Source organism: Pipistrellus kuhlii, unplaced genomic scaffold (genome assembly GCF_014108245.1).
Source record: "Pipistrellus kuhlii isolate mPipKuh1 unplaced genomic scaffold, mPipKuh1.p scaffold_m20_p_7, whole genome shotgun sequence".
NCBI lineage: Eukaryota > Metazoa > Chordata > Mammalia > Chiroptera > Vespertilionidae > Pipistrellus > Pipistrellus kuhlii.
Genome location: NW_023425573.1, coordinates 44,029,267 through 44,047,011, shown reverse-complemented (window position 1 = coordinate 44,047,011; position 17,745 = coordinate 44,029,267). Strand labels below are relative to the sequence as shown.

The following is a 17,745-nucleotide window of genomic DNA, read 5'->3' as shown; positions in this document are numbered from 1 at the left end:
CTGTTAATTACTACTATTATGCTAGTTTAATAGTGATAATATTACTGAGTACAGCAATAATAGTAATAACATTTTTAAACAGCTAAATAAGAATTAAACTATATGTAAAAGTAGATTAATACTTTAGGATCAGAATGGATCATAAATAGTGCCAAATATTTGAGTTCATCCAGCTCTTGAACTTGCAAATACTTTACTTATAAATTATTATGAACTACATTAACTATATGCAATAAATATATTACTTACCTCCTGGGATTCTTTGGAAAACTTTGCTCAAAGTGTCTCCAGTTATTATGTTGTAACTTATCATGGCTAAATACATAATTAAAATAATACAGTCACCAAAATCTTCATATTGAATAGTTTGAAAATAATCAGTTACTACTTCACAAGTATTGGTATAATCTTACTACTTTCAAATATAAAGTTTGACTACCAATATGTACAATACAACTTTAAAATAACTAGACAATAGATTTATGGAAGATTATCAGTTTGTATTAAAAATATTTTCACTTAAGTATTTTTAAATAATGGTGATTGGTAGTCATTTAAAATGTGACTTACTTGTCATTAAAATTCAGTTTCCAAATTGTTTTTAAGGAACACATGTATTTCTCAAAGTGAGTATTAATAACAGAAAGTTCTAAAAGCTCCAAAATATCTCATCATTTAAAAAGTAAGGTTTTTGAGAAATATGTTCTTAGCCTTTGGTGGAGACATAAGAAACTAATGGTTTAAACAATATCTTGTGTATTACTATTGCAATTTTGCCATTGTTGAATGTTAACATTTTACTTATTTAAGAAGTGCTAGGTGACATTTTCACCATTATGGTACATGACTTCCACTAATCCTTAGTTTTTTAAAAATTGTATTTCTGCCTTAGAAGAAATCTATTGTTTCTCTCACTCATTTGAATCCCAGATCATTCTATTTTTCACCAAGCTAGGGAAGCACAAGCATTGAAAATCACTCTCATTTCATGTCATTGAAATACTCATAAAACCACCCAAAAGGACTAGGAAATAAGTAGAAACAGCTAAAAAAGTAAATACTTAATTTGGAATATATCTCAACAACTGGTACTCTTTAATGACTAAGCAATAACTATTAAAACTATTTTATTCAAAGTGGAAGTATGTTTATGCAAATAAGCATCTTCACATTTACCTTACCTATAAAAGGATACAAAAACTGTAGAACAGAGAGGAGGAAATATCCTGGAAAGCCAAAGGTTTTATTGACCAAAGACTGGTAAGTGTCTGTTCCAGAGAGAGCCCCTCCTTTTATCAACAAAACAAGGGAAAAGTCTATGGAGAAAATAACAAACAAATGTCAGATTACATTTAATACAAAGGTTTTTCATGTATTTGATTTAAATAAAAAGGGGATTTAAAAAAATTAATTTAATGTTACAGTAAAGTAGAATAGCAAAATTTACTTTCTTTTCATTATATATTACTTTTCATGAAATGGTTTTGTTTCCAGTTATATATATATTTCAATCAAGATACCAGTATACTTAACAGATCCATGCAATGAACTGGACAGAAGAAGGTGTACAAACTAGAATCAAGCATCAGTTTTTCATTTTAGTTCCTAATTAACCAATGCAAAGACTATCAGGATGTGGCTCAACCATCTATGCAATGGAATGTAGATAATCAAATATTTCATAGGCATTCAAGTCTGAAGGCTGAGGATGAAAAATGTTGTGGTGCATACATAAAAAATAGATTTATGAGATTCAGATCATTTGTTTTTAAAGTACAACTAGTAACTCTATTTTATAGTTATTATGGTTGAGAGCACTCTAAAATTTTTTGAAATTTACAATTTAAGTTTCAATTTTAGAGTTGAAATGGAAGGTATAAATATATAAATATTATATAATTAAAAGTTTAATTCCCCCCCCCCACCCCCCCATTTAACTCAATGAATCTAGTGAATGCCATTTAACCTAGTGAACAACAATACAATGTATTGGGTACATAGCTCTGAACATGGTGTCATTATCGCTCTTTTCTCTTACTCATGTTTCTACCACAGGTGATTTCTTTTTGTCCTTTAAATAACTTGGAAATGCACTAAAAGACAAAGATGAAAATGCCAATAATTATAGTATGATTTCCATCCTGAGTCCCTCCCTCACATCACTGAAACTTCTTTCAAGATCTTCAATAAACTCCAAGTTGATGAATCCAGTTGTCACACCCTAAATCTTATCTCATTTGTTCTTTCAGTAACATTTTTTTCCTGTTTACCGTTTCTTGTTTCCCTCTTTTTCAATCATCCCCCTTTGGCTTTTGTGACTTCCTTTCTTTGAGTTTCCTCCTACTTTTTTGGCCATTTACTATATACTCCGTTTTCCACCAGTTTTCTTTTATCCAGAATTCTTAGACTTTTTTCTCATACTACAAAGTGTCCTACTGTGATCTTATTCATGTCCATGGTTTCAATTTCCCATAGACTTTAGTAACCCCCAAATGTGTATCTCTAGCCCAGAATCCAAAACTCCAGATTTCTACATCTAGCTGCCTAATAAATATTTTACATTGGCGATCTCATAGACATTTCAGTTTTAAAATACCCAAATTCTAATTTATATATTTGTTTTCAAACCTGCTTCTTCATCCATATTTCTCCAATCCCTGAATAGTTTCAACAGAAATTTGAAAATCAACTAGACTTCTCATTATCCACCATCTTTTGTATTCCTTTGGTCACCAAGTCTATTACTGCATCATAAATTATTCAACTGTATATCTTCATTTCTAATATTTAGCCTGCTTTATTTTAGCCTGGTATATGAAAAGGGCTTAGGCCTTTATCATATACCATCTGGATTAGTATAATAACCTTCAAATAGTTTTCTCATCCACCAATCTCTCTCCCTACCAAAACATTTTTTACATCTGCTAAGACATTCTTATTATTCCCCTCTCAAATGGGTCTTAACCATATCATAAATCTGATCATGTCTTTTGCTCAAAATACTCCAGGGGATCCTTTAATAAATCTGAATAAATATCAACTTCTTTTTATGATGCATAAAAAATTATGTATTAACTGTGTGACCTTGGGTGAAGGACTTGACTTTTCTGAGTTACTACTATTTTACAACCACAAAAATGTTAGCAAATACTTACACAATATTTCCTTAGGCCTTTTTCTAAACTTATATTAACTTATTTACTATTTATAACAGTCCTAGGTAGTTGCCATTATTATCCCCACTTAATAAATGAGAAAAATGAGGTACAGAAGGTTAAGTAAATTACCAAACTTCACAGAGTTAGCAATGGGACAGTCAGGATTCAGGGCCTGATAGTTTGGCCCAGGATCCATGTACATAATCAAAGCTTCAACTCTGTTGCATGTAACTGTAGACCTTGAGCAAGTCATTTTAATCCGTTAAAGTTTCAATCTCCTCCTCCTTAGAAGCAGAACATTATACTTCTTGGAGTCAGAAGGATTAAGTGGTGGCTTCATGCTCAGCATCTGGCCAGTCCTCAGGAAATGGTAATGATGAGGAGCCACTCATGACAGCTTTCATAAACACCTCTGCAGACTTCTACCAGCATCTTTTTCTACTTAAAAACATCAGCCCTAAACTTCAACTAGACTGAATATTTACACAGTCTCTTCTGCATTTCCACATTCTCATCTGTTTAGAGTAATTGTCCATTTTCTTTGCTCACTAATATATTTTCAAAAACACTTAGTAGATATATCTCCTGCTCCCCAAAACATGCCTGCTGTGTTGAATCCCAATGTCACTATCATCGTGTACATATTTTTATTATGGTACCAGAGGCCTGGTGCACAAAATTTGTGCTTGGGGGAGAGTCCCTCAGCCCAGCCTGCACCATCTCCAATCTGGGACCTCGTCAAGGGATGCCTGACTGCAGTTGGACAATCCAGGACTACTGGCTCCCAACTGTTTTCCTGCCTGCCTGCCAGCCTGATCACCCCCTAAACACTCCCCTGCTAGTCTGATCGACGCCTAATTGCTCCCCTGCCAGCCTGATTGCCCCTAACTGCCCTCCCCTGCCAGCCTGGTCACCTCTTACTATCCTCCCCTGCCATCTTGGTTGCCCCTAACTGCCCTCCCCTGCAGGCCTGTGTCCCTCCAAACTGCCCTACCCTAGAGGCCTGGTCCCTCCCAACTGCCCTCCCCTGCTGGCCTGATCACCCACAACTGCCCTCCCCTGTTAGCCATCTTGTGGTGGCCATCTTGTGTCTACATGGGAGTGGCCATCTTGTGTGTTCGAATGATGGTCAATGTCCTTATTAACCTTTTATTAGATAGGATTTTTTAATAAAGTATTGTAACTATGTATTTTTGTCTGCCTGAGACACTACATATTGAACTTCATACAGGCAGGGATAATGCTCTTCATTGCTAAATGGCAGCAGTGTCAGTAAATATTAAATCAATCAATGATTAATATACAATATGGTTCAAATTTAACATGACAATGACCTAATAAATATATTTTAAAGTATTCTGCAAGCACAAAGGGCATAGCAATTAATTCTAATTCCTTTGTTTAAAACTAGGAAAAGCTTCACAGAAGAGTTGAGTAGTGCCTTAAAGGTTGAACAGGATTTTACCAGGTAGAGAAAAAGAAAAGAATGTCAAGCAGGGGGGACTATCCATGGGAAGGTGGTGTGAAAGCATATTCTCTATGTGAGGAATGATATATGCAGAATAGCTAAAACATAAGGTCCACACGTGACAGTGTTGGTGACAGTGTAACAGAGAGGTTAGAATAGTTGGAGATGAGACTGAAAACTCATACTGTGACTACACTATGAAGGAATTTGAATGCAATACTACTTTGTTCCTGTTGTCATTATGGAATCTTGGAATGCTTTGATTTGAGGAGTAACAGTTATCGGATCAAGGTTTTAAAAAGTTAACTTGAAGCAACATGGAGGAGTTTCAGAAAGCGGACAGTTGCTAAAGGCAGTAAAACAGCAACTTATCGGCCAAAGAAGATAATCAATGAAAACCCAAGTGACAGGAATAACCAATTTCACGGTGTTGTAAACTTTGGTGAAGAACTGTATGGTTGGAATGAGAATGTTGAGTTTCATAAAAGTTCAAAAGGTATTGCTTAAAGTTAACAATTTGGTAAGAATTTAGTCAATAATAAATATAAATGATTATCTGCTTGTAAAATATAAGCTATAAATATATTATCTTAAGCCTTTTAGAAATCTCAAATATCAATCACTGTGACATTTTGATCTCACTTTAAATATGTTATATGCAAATTTTAGTTAATCCATGAATGAGTCTATGTTATTCAACATGAAAATTTTCTTTTAAATAATTCTGTATGTTTGGACAATTAAAGTTATTTTACTCTAATCAATAAATAACAAGATTTTGGGGCAATTTAAAATAAAACAATTGTAAATAGTTGTAATTCTTTTTTTGTGTCTCAACATTTCACAAACATGCAAACAGAACTTTGAAAAACTCCCTTTTGAATTGGTCATATTTTATTAAAAGCCTTAAAAAGAAAAAAAAAGTAGTAGAGACAAATTATTGTGTAATTACAGTGTCAATTTAAAGAAAAAAATTAAAGAAAAGTGTAATATTATACCCTTTTTATAAATTTAGCTCTTAAAAGTCTAATTAAAAAACAAAATTAATCATAATCTCTAAAATGTTTGCTTTTGTGTGGTTATCCTTTATTTATCAAAATAATATAAAAATTTTTACCACATAGCTAAATTATGAGTCAACTAATATATGATTTTACAAAGGACTGCTCACAATGACTGCTGTAGGTTTATATATAGCATCAGTTGAGAAAGTTATTCACAGCTTGCTTTATTTGTATATAATATGATTTAGCTTTAGTAAACTGTTCATTCTCCTTAAGTATTTAGTTCTTAGTTTATATATATATTTTAATTTATGTAATATGTATAAATATTTACAGTGCACTTAAATAAACCATGGTTATTATGTCTGGGTGAAAATTAATTATTTATTACTGCTGAAACAGGAAATTAGAAACGCTAAGGGTAAATCCTTAAATGGGATTTTTTTTTTTTTTTTTTTTTTTTTTAGTGTGATAAATGCTTGTATGACTAGAATGCAATTTTTAAACTCCAACAACTCTGAATGTTATGGATTCCCTTACTAAGTTACAAATTAAGCTACACATTCGGAACTATAGAAGCTAAAAGCATCTCAGGTTTTGGGTGGTGAGGAGAAGGCAGGAGGAAGGAGCCCAGTGCCTTCGCAGCCTAGACCGTGATGTCTACTTCATGCTTTATTCTCTTTCTCAGCCTGAGAAAATCAGCAGTTACAAACTGGGCTTGGAAGCCTGAGAGTTTGTGGGAGATAATATCTTGGCAGGGTCTCCAGAGCAGAGCTGAGCTAGAGATTCTTGGGCAATTGAGGGAGTGCTCCCAGGAGAAGGTCAGTGAGAGGATAGGGCAGGGGAGAAAGTCAGCAAAGGTGAGGTCCCAGGTGAAGACTAGCTATGCTCTGGAGCTGCAAGGGCACCACACATCGGTTCCTTCCTGGAGGCAAGTTCCTATATCACCGGTCCGTCATTGGCTGGAGGCTGTGGGCACATGGCAGCTGGGGGCCGCCACCTCATAAAGGAAGGTGGTGCCACTGAGGCTCAGGTCAACTCTCTGGAGAAGAGAACTCTGAGGTGTTTTGCACTATTTGGTAAAAAAGCATCAGGGTGGCTACGCGGAGTGGCTGCCATAGCAGCAACCACAGCAGATGGTTTCTGTGATTGCTGCCTCTTTCACAGTGATTCTGAGGTAGAGGAGAGACCCCATATTTGTCATGATGTGAGTTGATGGTTTGACAAGGCGGAGAGGACAGCAGGAAGAGGAGCTGATCATGAATGTATAGTCTGCACTTAAGGAGGGAGTGGCCAGACATGGGTGTGAAGGAACATGGTCCATGAAAAGGGGGAGGCAGAAGAGAAGTCGTAAAAAGCACCCTGTTGCTGCAGTTAGGAACAGGGGTCGGTGGGGAGCCTGAGCAGGTGTGAGGAAGGTGGGAATGCCAGAGCTTTCAGTTCCACCTGCACAGATATAGCTGGAAAAGGCCGCTCATTCCTGTGCCCCTGCCCATGGTCACTGTGGGAAAGGAAGCCCTGATGAGTCCACTTTCAGCACAGAGCTGACTTAGCTTTAATCAGCCTGTAAGATGACTTTCCCACCTACCACTTGCTGCAAAAAATGAAAGGCACATGAAAAGGATTTAGGCTTGGTAATATATAATGCTTTTCTAATCTGTTCAGAGGATTAGCAAGAAAAGTAAATCTCCTCAGACATAATGTCTAAATTCTTTAGGATTCTTTGATCCAGTAAAGTCAATTACAGGGTGTGTGTTGTGTGTGTGTGTGTGTGTGTGTGTGTGTGTGTGTATGTGTATGTGTAAGTTGTGCACTTTAAGTTGCAGGAACTAGCAATTATATAGCATTTTACCTGTAATATATGAAACCCAGAACAAAAGCAATATTCCTAGAGGAAAGCCAGCTTGCTTCATTGAATATGGCAACCCTGAAAAAAACACACAAAATGTCCCACCCATCATATTAATAAAACATATAGACATACAGAAGTTTTCTCCAAATCCTGTATATAATAGGCTAAGTAAACGGACATAGTTATATGGCATAATTATAAACAATGCATATGCTACTACATTCAAACAGTAATACATGAATGCTTATTTCAGAATAAAATGTTTTAAATTAAGGACATGTCAAGAGAGCAAGTTTATAAGTGATGAAGTAAGAATAAGAAAGAAGCCAATGAAAAATAGATGTCAGTTCACACAAATAATGTTCAGAGCGAAGGGATCATATGACCTAGGATAAGGAGAGTAAAGACCCAAAGCTTTCTTCATGTGCCACCTGGGCAGACAGAGAGGATAAAAAGAGCACAGAAAGGTGATGTGATATAAGTAGTCAAAATGGGCAGCCATGTAAGAAAAGGAGAGAAAAATGAGAAGACCAAACTATTTTAATAAAGCTGAAGGGGGAAATATGAAATATTTCATTATGGATTGTTTTGAAAATGAACAAATAAAGTACTTAAAGTAAAATATATTCAAAATATGCCGAAGTCGGTTTGGCTCAGTGGTAGAGCGTCGGTTTGCGGACTGAAGGGTCCCAGGTTCGATTCCCGTCAAGGGCATGTACCTTGGTTGCGGGCACATCTCCGGTAGGGGGTGTGCAAGAGGCAGCTGGTCAATGTTTCTCTCTCATCGACGTTTCTAGCTCTCTATCTCTCTCCCTTTCTCTCTGTTAAAAATCAATAAAATATATTTTAAAAAATATATATTCAAAATATTTCCACCCTGAAAGTTTACTTTCTGAAGTATTTTTTCTTTGAAAAAGCCTGATGAACAGATTAAGAGGTGTTTTAAATGTTGTTGACATGGATCAGCATAAATTAGTCACATCAGGAATTAAGTCTGGAATTCTGCCATGCAGAGCTGCCTACTCATCCATGGCACATAGAGGCAACATTTCAAACACATCTTTCACCCTGTGTGTTACTACTCTACTCCAGCTTCCTTCACTTGATGTACCATTTGAAAATAAAATTATCTATATAGTAAACCAATATATAGATAAAATTAAAACATTAACTTATGAAGGGTAACTATTCAATGATAACTGTGATTAAAATGTCAAAACTTTACGGGGAAAAAGAATATATTCAATGAGTAGTGCTGGGTTCAATTTTGTCCCAACTTTTTCTTAACTAGGATATTTTCAAATAACAAAAATAATAGCAAGTAAGAAAAAAATAACTACCTTTATTAATATAATGCTATGAACTTAATTTTGCCATAACTTTCCCCTTGCCTCAGATTGAGAAAATATGAGCTGATCATTCCTTTCAGTTATGATTTGGCTCTTTTGTTTAAAAAATCATACACACTTTTATTTAACCAATTTCTATTTATTTAGTAAGTGATATTCAACATTGACCTAATTCACAAGTTTGTGCTTTAAATTTAACACTCTATAGATGGGTAAGGAAATATTGTCTGGATTTAGTTTTTCACAGGATTGTTACGTTTTCACATTAAATGTTTGTACCTCCAATATTTCCAAATATTGAGGTCTTACACCTCAAGAAGGTCATAGAAAGGTGATTCAAGTAACGGTGGACACTTCAGGAAGAGGGAAAAAGTAAACTAGGTAACATTATCAATAACCAGGCAGCCTAAAAAATTTTCAGCATCTCTCATATGAGTCTAACCTAGCCCATGTGGAGGATGTGCTCAAACTTAGAAAGAGTGTATATCACCACTCAACCTTCAGGGAAAGGAGGACTTAGGTAATGCCCATTGTTCCACTGGAAAAAACGGAAGATTTTTATGAAAGAAAATTACCAACTTACCATTTAAGATCTTTCCTTTAAAAAATTCAATAAACACCAGCAACATAATCAGAGTCTTAAACTTGGCCTTTTCACTTACATTTAAAAAGACAACCACAAAGCAGCACTTACCTATTATACCGGATCCTATAATGGAGTTGACAACATTAAAAACAGCAGCAGACTGACGGCCAGTTTTCCCTCTGTGCTTATGTTCAGAAACAAGGGTTTCTTTGTCGGCTGGATCGCTCTGTTTAAACATATATAAAATGGCCAATAATATGTAAAATCAAACAAATATTGACTGGTTCAAAAGACAGAAATGCATCAGACACGTATGCAATGTAGGAGACTTAACAATATCAGTAAGGATGATAAGTAACATCCATCCTGATGAGAAAATAATGATGAAGCTAATAAAAATGTCCCGATGGATGACAGCTTCACCAAGTTCAAGGACTGCTACACGGGACCTCAGAGTAAAGGATCCGTTAGGGAGCCAATGATGTGATTTTGTGAAATTAAAGGGGTTACATTAAAAGTGCCTTCGAAGAAAAGAAAAAAAGAAAGAAAAGAAAAGAAAAAGAAAATAGAAAACAAGTCAAATCAAGGCAAACTTTTTCTCCTGGAGAACTTTCTCGGTGGCGCTTACGCAGGACCCAGTGCAGGTAAGCTGCCCTCTGCTGCAGGTGAATGGATCTTGCGGGGACTTGGCTTCAGAACCTGCCCCCGCCTCCAGCGTTACCTGTGGCGGGATGATGGGACCCATGGCAGCAGCCGGGTCCTTAGCAGGTGGAAGGTTAGTGGTCCTGGGTACCCCACTCTCGCCACATCTGCCTCCTCCGAGACCTCTCGCATCCGGGATCCCACGCGGCGGGAAACCTCAGCCAGGCCAGCTGTTCCTGGTCCTCTGGCCCCTCCCCCGCCCCTCCCGCAGCCCAGGCTGCAGCCCGCAGCTCCCCGGGCTAGCTCAGCCCCGAGGTGATTGCCCAAGGGACTTGCGCAGTTAAATGCACCTTCCTCCTCCAGCCGAGAGAAGCCACCAGATGTTTTTGACCTGGACAGCCCTCTCTCCTCCCTCTCCCACCCCAGCTCCAGCTGCAAAGTGTAGTTGGTTCTACCCACGGAGCCTGTCCAGATTGTACAGTTACGATGGCCTCGTCTTAGTCCATCCCCAAGTGAGCTGCTCCGGGGCTGGCCCAGGTAAGCATGCAGCAGCACCCGCTCCCCCAGTATCTTTTCTATTACCTCCTCCTCCCTATATCACCTCTGCGGCAAATAGGACGGATGAAAAGGCAGGCTTTTTAATTTAAGTGGAAAACAAACAACTTTCCTAGAGTTTTAGCGAACTCGATTACTGACCGTGCTTTGGTCAAATATTTCCTGTGACTTTTCAGGGAAGGAGGCTTGAAGAGGGGAAAGGAAGATGGACTGATGATATTCAAGGAATGAGCTTTAAAGGGGGTAGTTTGTAAGGTGATGGGAAAAGGAAGACACCTGAGCTAGAAAAAAAAAAATCTTAAATGTCCATTTATTCACCCTTTTATGTTATAGATGAGAAAAAGGCCCAGCAAATATCCAATCACACAGAGGATGCACAGAGAGCAGTTTCAGGGACAATAAGAGTGGTAATGTCACATGAGTCCTTATCAAACAATTAAGGAGGTTCTTGTTCATAGACTTTTATTTAAAATTATGAAGCATTTAAAAACTTGGAAAAACTAGGAATTCTAAAGCATTCTATACTCTCCACCATCAAATTAACAATCATTAACATCTTTTTTTTTTTCAAATTGCAAAAGTAAACATTTAATGTCACAACAGAAACCTCACTTATTCTGATTCATTCCTAGCATCATCCAATTCAGGAAATTGGTGTGTATCTTTTCTACCCATTCTTTATATTTTAATTCATTCATTTGTAGCCATAACAATAAGTTTGTTTAGCTTTTTACTTGTTTTTGGTTGTAGTGGAGCATTCCAGCTTCTAGTCCCAGCTTTTTTTATACTGGACCAGAAATTGGAAGTTCATTATACATATTTCAACAATTTATTTTAAATATTTTTTTATAATTTCAAAAGTATTATTTGTTTAATATAATTTCAAAGGTACTATAGTGTTAATGACAAAACATGAAAAAGAAAGAATTGGATACATAGAATCACTGGCAATTCACCCATGCAGAAGTAAACATAGATAATGTTTTAGAACCCTATAGTGTACTCAGATATTACAGTGCTTGAGTCAGAGAATTAATGCATATTACATGAACATAATGCAGTTTTAATAAGTTTATCTTTGCTCCAGGTAAAGGCCATGGGAGCCAGACTTTGAGGAATGTAGAGAGCCTTAATCTGAACTTTTTATCAGATGGCATAATTATGTGGATAGCATATTATGCCCATGTAGAATTATCACTTTTCTTCACTATTTGATTACAGTCCAGGCTATGTGACTTGTAAGGGAATCCAGCTCTCTTAGAGATAATCAGAGAAAAATCTCTCTTGGCAGAAGGCTGAATTTATAAAGCTCTTCCTGATGGCTAACCTGACTCCTTTCTGACATTGTTAAGAGTCAAATTTGCATGAGAATAGAGATAAAAACTTTCAATCAACTTAACCTCCTTTTGCTCCTTCCTCCTAGCTGCAGTGCAGAGACATGATGGAGGAAGATGGTGCTTTATCCTGGACCATGGCCTGTTGGGCACTTCAGTTTGAAGAAGGCCTAGTAAGATAGAAGGGGCCTGGGTCCTGGTGGATACGCTAGATCTGGATTGTCCAGGTTATATGAGAAGGAAAAAATTTTTCATCTAGTTTAAACTATGCTGTTTGGGTTTTTCTGTCATGTACAGACAAATATTCCCCTTAATAACACCTCCTATGGGTACTAAGACTGTGATTCTAATAGTCAAAAGGATTCATGCAATCCAGATATTTTTAAATAGCAGCACCTAAAAAAGGTCTTTAACGGAGTTCCTTGTGGAACAATAAAAATGTTCATTGTACTTAATTAAACTCTGTATTAAAAAACATACACCATTTACTATTAAATGCATTTATAATCAACTACAAGTCAATTGACTTTTATATTCTTAGTTTTTCCTCATTAATAAACTGGTGAAAGCCTTGGCTAATATGGCCAGGAGGGTGTCCTCTCTGTTGATATGGTGTGGGTTCCCTTTTCTGTGTGCCATATTGGTCTTAATCTTAGATCGTTTGGTCAGCACTGTTTGCGCATGTCTTGCTTATCACAGAGAATTATTACTAGATTTGGATCACTAACCTGAGGACTGACCCAGAAAAACTGGAGCTATGACTCTGCCTTGAGTGCCCTCTTAGCCCCTTCTGCACTACTGCCTGTATTTCTGCACATGTGATAGGGAGCACATTTAGAGCCTCTATGTAAAGAAGTGTTTCTGCTGGGGATCGAACTCCAATGTGACCTACATCTGTACAGCTCACAGTACTTACTTTGTAATCTCAGAGCCGTTCCCCAACTCTAGCAGTGGAGCTGAGCAGCAATTATGCATTAGCCACTCCACACCCACTACAATATGAAGAGCATCATGTTAGACAGTAGGTGAACAAGCTGTGATTTGTCCTCAAATGGTACCAGTTTTTTCACTCAATAAATATGCCCAAGCACCTGTAAAGTGACAATGTTGAAGAAGTGAAATTGGGTGCTACCTGCCCTTTCATTCCTTTTATGTAACCTTCATTTATCCTATGAAGGTTACACTAGGATAAATAAGAGCGGATTTACCTATTTTGATCTTTTTTCTTTTGTTTTAATAAAGTTCCATTTGCAATATTTGAATCCTGTATCAGTTGAACAAAACTGGAGAAATGAAACTCCGTGCCCTCAGTTGAGCTGTTAGGAAAAGTCTCTCCCAGATAGTGCTCTAGAGATTATATCATCTCAAGGACTAGCAGAACTGGAGCAGAGAGTGAGGTGGGACCCTGGCAGCAGAAGTGTGAGTGACACCCACGGGTGTGTATTCTCTCCTAGCTGGAAGGCTGCCTTCTCATGCATGATGTGTGACAGAAATGCTCTTCATCACAAAGAATAGCAAGTGGCCCTAGCCAGTTTGGCTCAGTGGATAGAGCATCAGTCTGCAGACTGAAGAGCCCTTGGTTGCAGGCTCGATCCCTGGCCCTATTAGGGGCATGTGCAAGGCAACCAATTGATGTGCCTCTCTCACATTGATGGTTTTTCTCTCTCTTTCCCTCCCTTCAACTCACTCTAAAAATCAATGGAAAAATATCTGCGGGTGAGGATTAACAACAAAAACAACAATAACGACAAAAAACAATGGCAAGTGGGTTTAAGATCAGGAAGTGGGATTAAGGGACCAAAATAACTTTGTGACTAGAGCCTGGATTGCCAATAGTATAAAAATATGGGGCTGGAAAACTTCTAAACCTCCTAATCTGGCTGTGTCTCTTCCATTCTGGTTTCAGGTACTTTTGTTTATTCCTAAAATGTAATACCCAGTCGTTTACTTAGTGCTCTATGTAATTGTGGACTGTCTGTGGGAGTGGGATGGATAACATTTATATTGTTCTTGTTGATGATGATTATTTTATTTCTTCACCTAACCTAGTATAGTTACTGCTGCTCATTAAAAATGTAGCAAATCGAAGAAACAATCTCAAGAGAAATCAGTTAGTAAAAAGTCTCGTTAAGAGAGAATGAGTTTAATGTGGCCAGAAATCAGGGCCATCAGGAGAACATTTCAGTAATGAGATCATGATGCTCATTTGCCTCTAGGGCATCTGAGAAACTGAGAAAGGCCTGGATCATCTCCATTTATTAATTCAACCAGAATATTGAAAAAACAAGGAAAATATAGGAAAGGATGTCACATGATTGTGACACAGTTTTACATGTTTTCATTTAACAAATTAATCCTCTGCTGGTAAACTTCAAAATACAATGTAATATCACTGTTATTCATATATTTATGTAAAAGCCTAAGCAACCTAATGATCAAATGACAGGTCAACCGGTCCGTATGATGTGCACTGACCACCAGGAAACAGATGCTCCATGCAGGAGCTTCTCCCTAGAGATAAGTATGCGCCCACAGCTGAAGGGCTGCTCAGCTGATCTATTGACGCCAGAAACAGGGTTCACAGCTGGCAAGAGCAAGCCTCTTCTGGATCGTGAATGACTCAGCAGCATGAGCCCGCAGCAGGCACAGCAGGGCCAGGATGAGCGGGAGTGGCAGGCAGGAGCAGCCCTCAGGAGCAGCAGGCAGCTTTGGACTGCTGGTTTTGGACCAATCCCCACAGACCACGTCAAGGGACCCCACTGGTGCACAAATCTGTGCACTGGGCCTCTGGCATGATAATAATAGGATATATAAAACATATTTATTTATAATGCATAACAGCAGGATGGTGTTTTAATGTTTAAAACTGATTATGGGGGACAAAGTTTAATCTCTTTAATGCATCTCTGCAACTGTATATATAACTTCATGTAGTATTAAGGTCTAAATCTGAGATTCATCAAGCACTGAAGTCTCCAACCAAATGACCCTTCCAACTACCTGTGACAGGCACTGTCTGTCTTACAAATGCTTAGTAGACATATATTTTAAAAGATGCATCAAATACTAGCAATTAAAGGTACCAATTATCCACTCATGTTTTAAGAGGATTGTCTGCTCGTCCTCTATAAGGAAGGGGGAAATTAACTATGCTCCATTTCATAGTCCCACACTAGTCACATATATGGAAGCTCATAGACTCTGACTAGAAAAGTAGTGTATGACCCATCAGGTATGCTCATTTTTTTTTCTTTTCATTTTTTGAACATTGTTATGATGGATAAAGTTTTTGTGTATAGCACTCTATAGTTTCTGAAAATAAGATATATTAACTCTGTAACTGGGAGCCAACCTTCATTAAAAGATGAATAACTTGATTAGGTAGTATAAGTAATGTAGCAAATGAGTAAAATAGATATATTTGCTAGAACAATTCAAAGGATCAATTTATCTTAAAAGGCTGAGTGAGTGGTCAGGGACATTTGATGGAAGACTGGAAACTGATAAAATTTAGCCTATCAAAGTTGAAATTTAATTTGTAAGCTTAACATCCTAACCTTGGATCTAAAAAAAATAAACTATGTAGGTAAAAGGTGGAAACATATGGGATATCTGAAACTCATTTCAAAATGAGTTAATGTTTTTAATTAACATGTGTTTTAAATGATTTAACAATGTCATTGCAAAAAAGTCTACTGCCGTCTTAGGCAATAAAACTTGAAAGGTATGACACAGAACAAGGAAAGTAGTAGTCCAGGCCATCTGTCTTGGTTACACCACACATGTGTAGACTATTATTTTCAGCTATGGAAGCCACAATTTGGAAAATTTACAGATAAATTGGGCCATTTTCAGAAGAGAGGAATCAGAATGATGAAAGGTCTCCTGACTCTTTAAATAGCTCAAGAATATAAGACTCGGGGGATTAAGGGTTGACTCAATAAAAGAAATGGCTTCATATTCTAATTACCTAGAGATATTCTGGGATGAGTTGGGTGGTAAATTCCTAGTGGAGATATTTAAACATAGGCATGACCACTGGGCAGGGACGTTGTATTATAGAGTATACTTGGGGATGATGAAGGATAAGAAGTGGGCTGGGTGTACTTTGCTTGCAAGAAGGAAAAAGTTACTTGAGCTCTGCAGAAATGAGGAGGGGTAGCTGTTAGAAGTACTTATATACTAGATCTAGGACTAGGAAACTTGGCAGGGCTCCTGATAGCTCTAGAAGTTTGCTTTCTCTGTCTGTCATGGCCAGCTTATCTTTATCTTCATTTTGGCTCCTTATTCCTCCTAGCTGTTCGTTTCTCCTAGGCAAAATCTAAGGGAAGTAAGTTTGATCTGCCCAGCTAACTACAGTTACCTCTCTTGAGCACAGCCTTTTGAACCACACATCCTCTTGGGTGGCTGCCAGCCTAGGGATGAGCTCTCCTTGAGTTACAATAGATTCCAATCCCTTAGCCTAGGGGTGTCGAACTCAATCAGAGAAGGGGCCAAAATCTAAAATCCAGCCTAAATCGCTGGCCGAATGGTTTACTGAACAGTCATAAACTGTCATTGTGATGGAAACGCAGCGGAGTGCAGTGATGACAGCGGGTGCGGGCCACATTGCAAGGCCTGGCGGGACGGATTTGGCCCGCGGGCCTTGTGTTTGTCACATGTGCCTTAGCCAGTCAATGGCCATGTTGTAGGCCAGCTACTATGGTTTACCTGCCAAGCACTGGGGAATGGATTGGGGGAAACAGTTTGAAGTAAAGGTGGGCTTGGGCAGTGACCTGAACGTATAAATGAAACACTAAGTAATTTAAAATTTCCCTTGGAATGGATAATTCTTCATGATGCTAGGTAGGGTCTGAGTTGGATCTTGATCATTGAAAGTAAGATAAGGAGAAGTTATGATAATTTCTAATATGGGGAATAAGGCCAAAACATGTATTATTGGGGTAAATAAAATAAGAAAGAGGAAAAGGTATTGAAAATTGATAAAGGTAGATTCCAATTAATTTTATTATTATTTCTCAATATTTTTCAGTTGGTAAAATTGCCTTGTATAACATACTTTCCTCCTGTTAACTGGAGAGGCATCATGGGTATATTAGACAAAAGAAAAGGTGCTTGATTTGCAAAGATGTAAATGTAGGGTGTTTTTTTTTTTTTTTAAATATAAAGTACTATTAGTGTTTTATGAGGTTAAAAATAATATGTTGTAATAGTGGCTTTATTCTTATAAGTGGCTGATTTCTGAATATAGAAATCCATGTGGGAAAATGAAATAAAAGCAAGAATGAAGCAAGGCATTTTTTTACTCCATTTTTTTTTTTAAAAGCCATTTGCTTTTCATTTCAGATCATTTTGCTTTAATTTTCCCTTTCTCAGCTGTGCTCCTTTCTCCCAGCTCTTCCAAGCTATTTGCTCAGTATGAGACTCTCTATCTAAAACATTTTCTAGAAAAAGGCCAATGTAAACACAATGGACTCTTGCCAGATAGAAAGTCAGCCTGATTATAAGAAGTTGTTTTAAAATAGTCTGGGCAAGAATAATAAGAATGCATGCACTAAATACTACTACCTTCTTCAACATGATGTCCAAAGGGCCCCCCTGAGGGCTGGAGGAGGCGCAGTGCAGGCAGCAGCTGCATTCTCACGACCTTGCTTCCCAGGGGCTGACCCGGGTGGTGGGAAGCAGAGGACAGCAAAGCCCTTGTGTTGGCCTGGCCTTAAATGTCCCCACTACACAGGCAGAAAAGAAATGTAGAACAGTAGCAATGACCACAGTAAGTAAACTGTAAGAAGACTAT

At 37.6% G+C, this 17,745-nt stretch overlaps 1 protein-coding gene across 1 annotated transcript in view; it reads right to left on the bottom strand.

Moving 5' to 3' along the window:
- The window catches only part of SLC38A11 (solute carrier family 38 member 11), a 50,095-nt gene extending 39,614 nt beyond the window's left edge, over positions 1-10,481 (bottom strand). Inside the window, exons 1-5 of the mRNA XM_036422183.2 lie at positions 10,139-10,481; positions 9,526-9,643; positions 7,483-7,557; positions 1,182-1,316; positions 250-315 (exon numbers count right to left, since the gene is read on the bottom strand). Coding sequence (XP_036278076.1) covers positions 250-315; positions 1,182-1,316; positions 7,483-7,557; positions 9,526-9,643; positions 10,139-10,162 — 418 coding nt within the window. The 5' untranslated portion in view covers positions 10,163-10,481. The remainder of the gene's footprint in view (positions 1-249; positions 316-1,181; positions 1,317-7,482; positions 7,558-9,525; positions 9,644-10,138) is intronic.
- Positions 10,482-17,745: the final 7,264 nt, after the last annotated feature.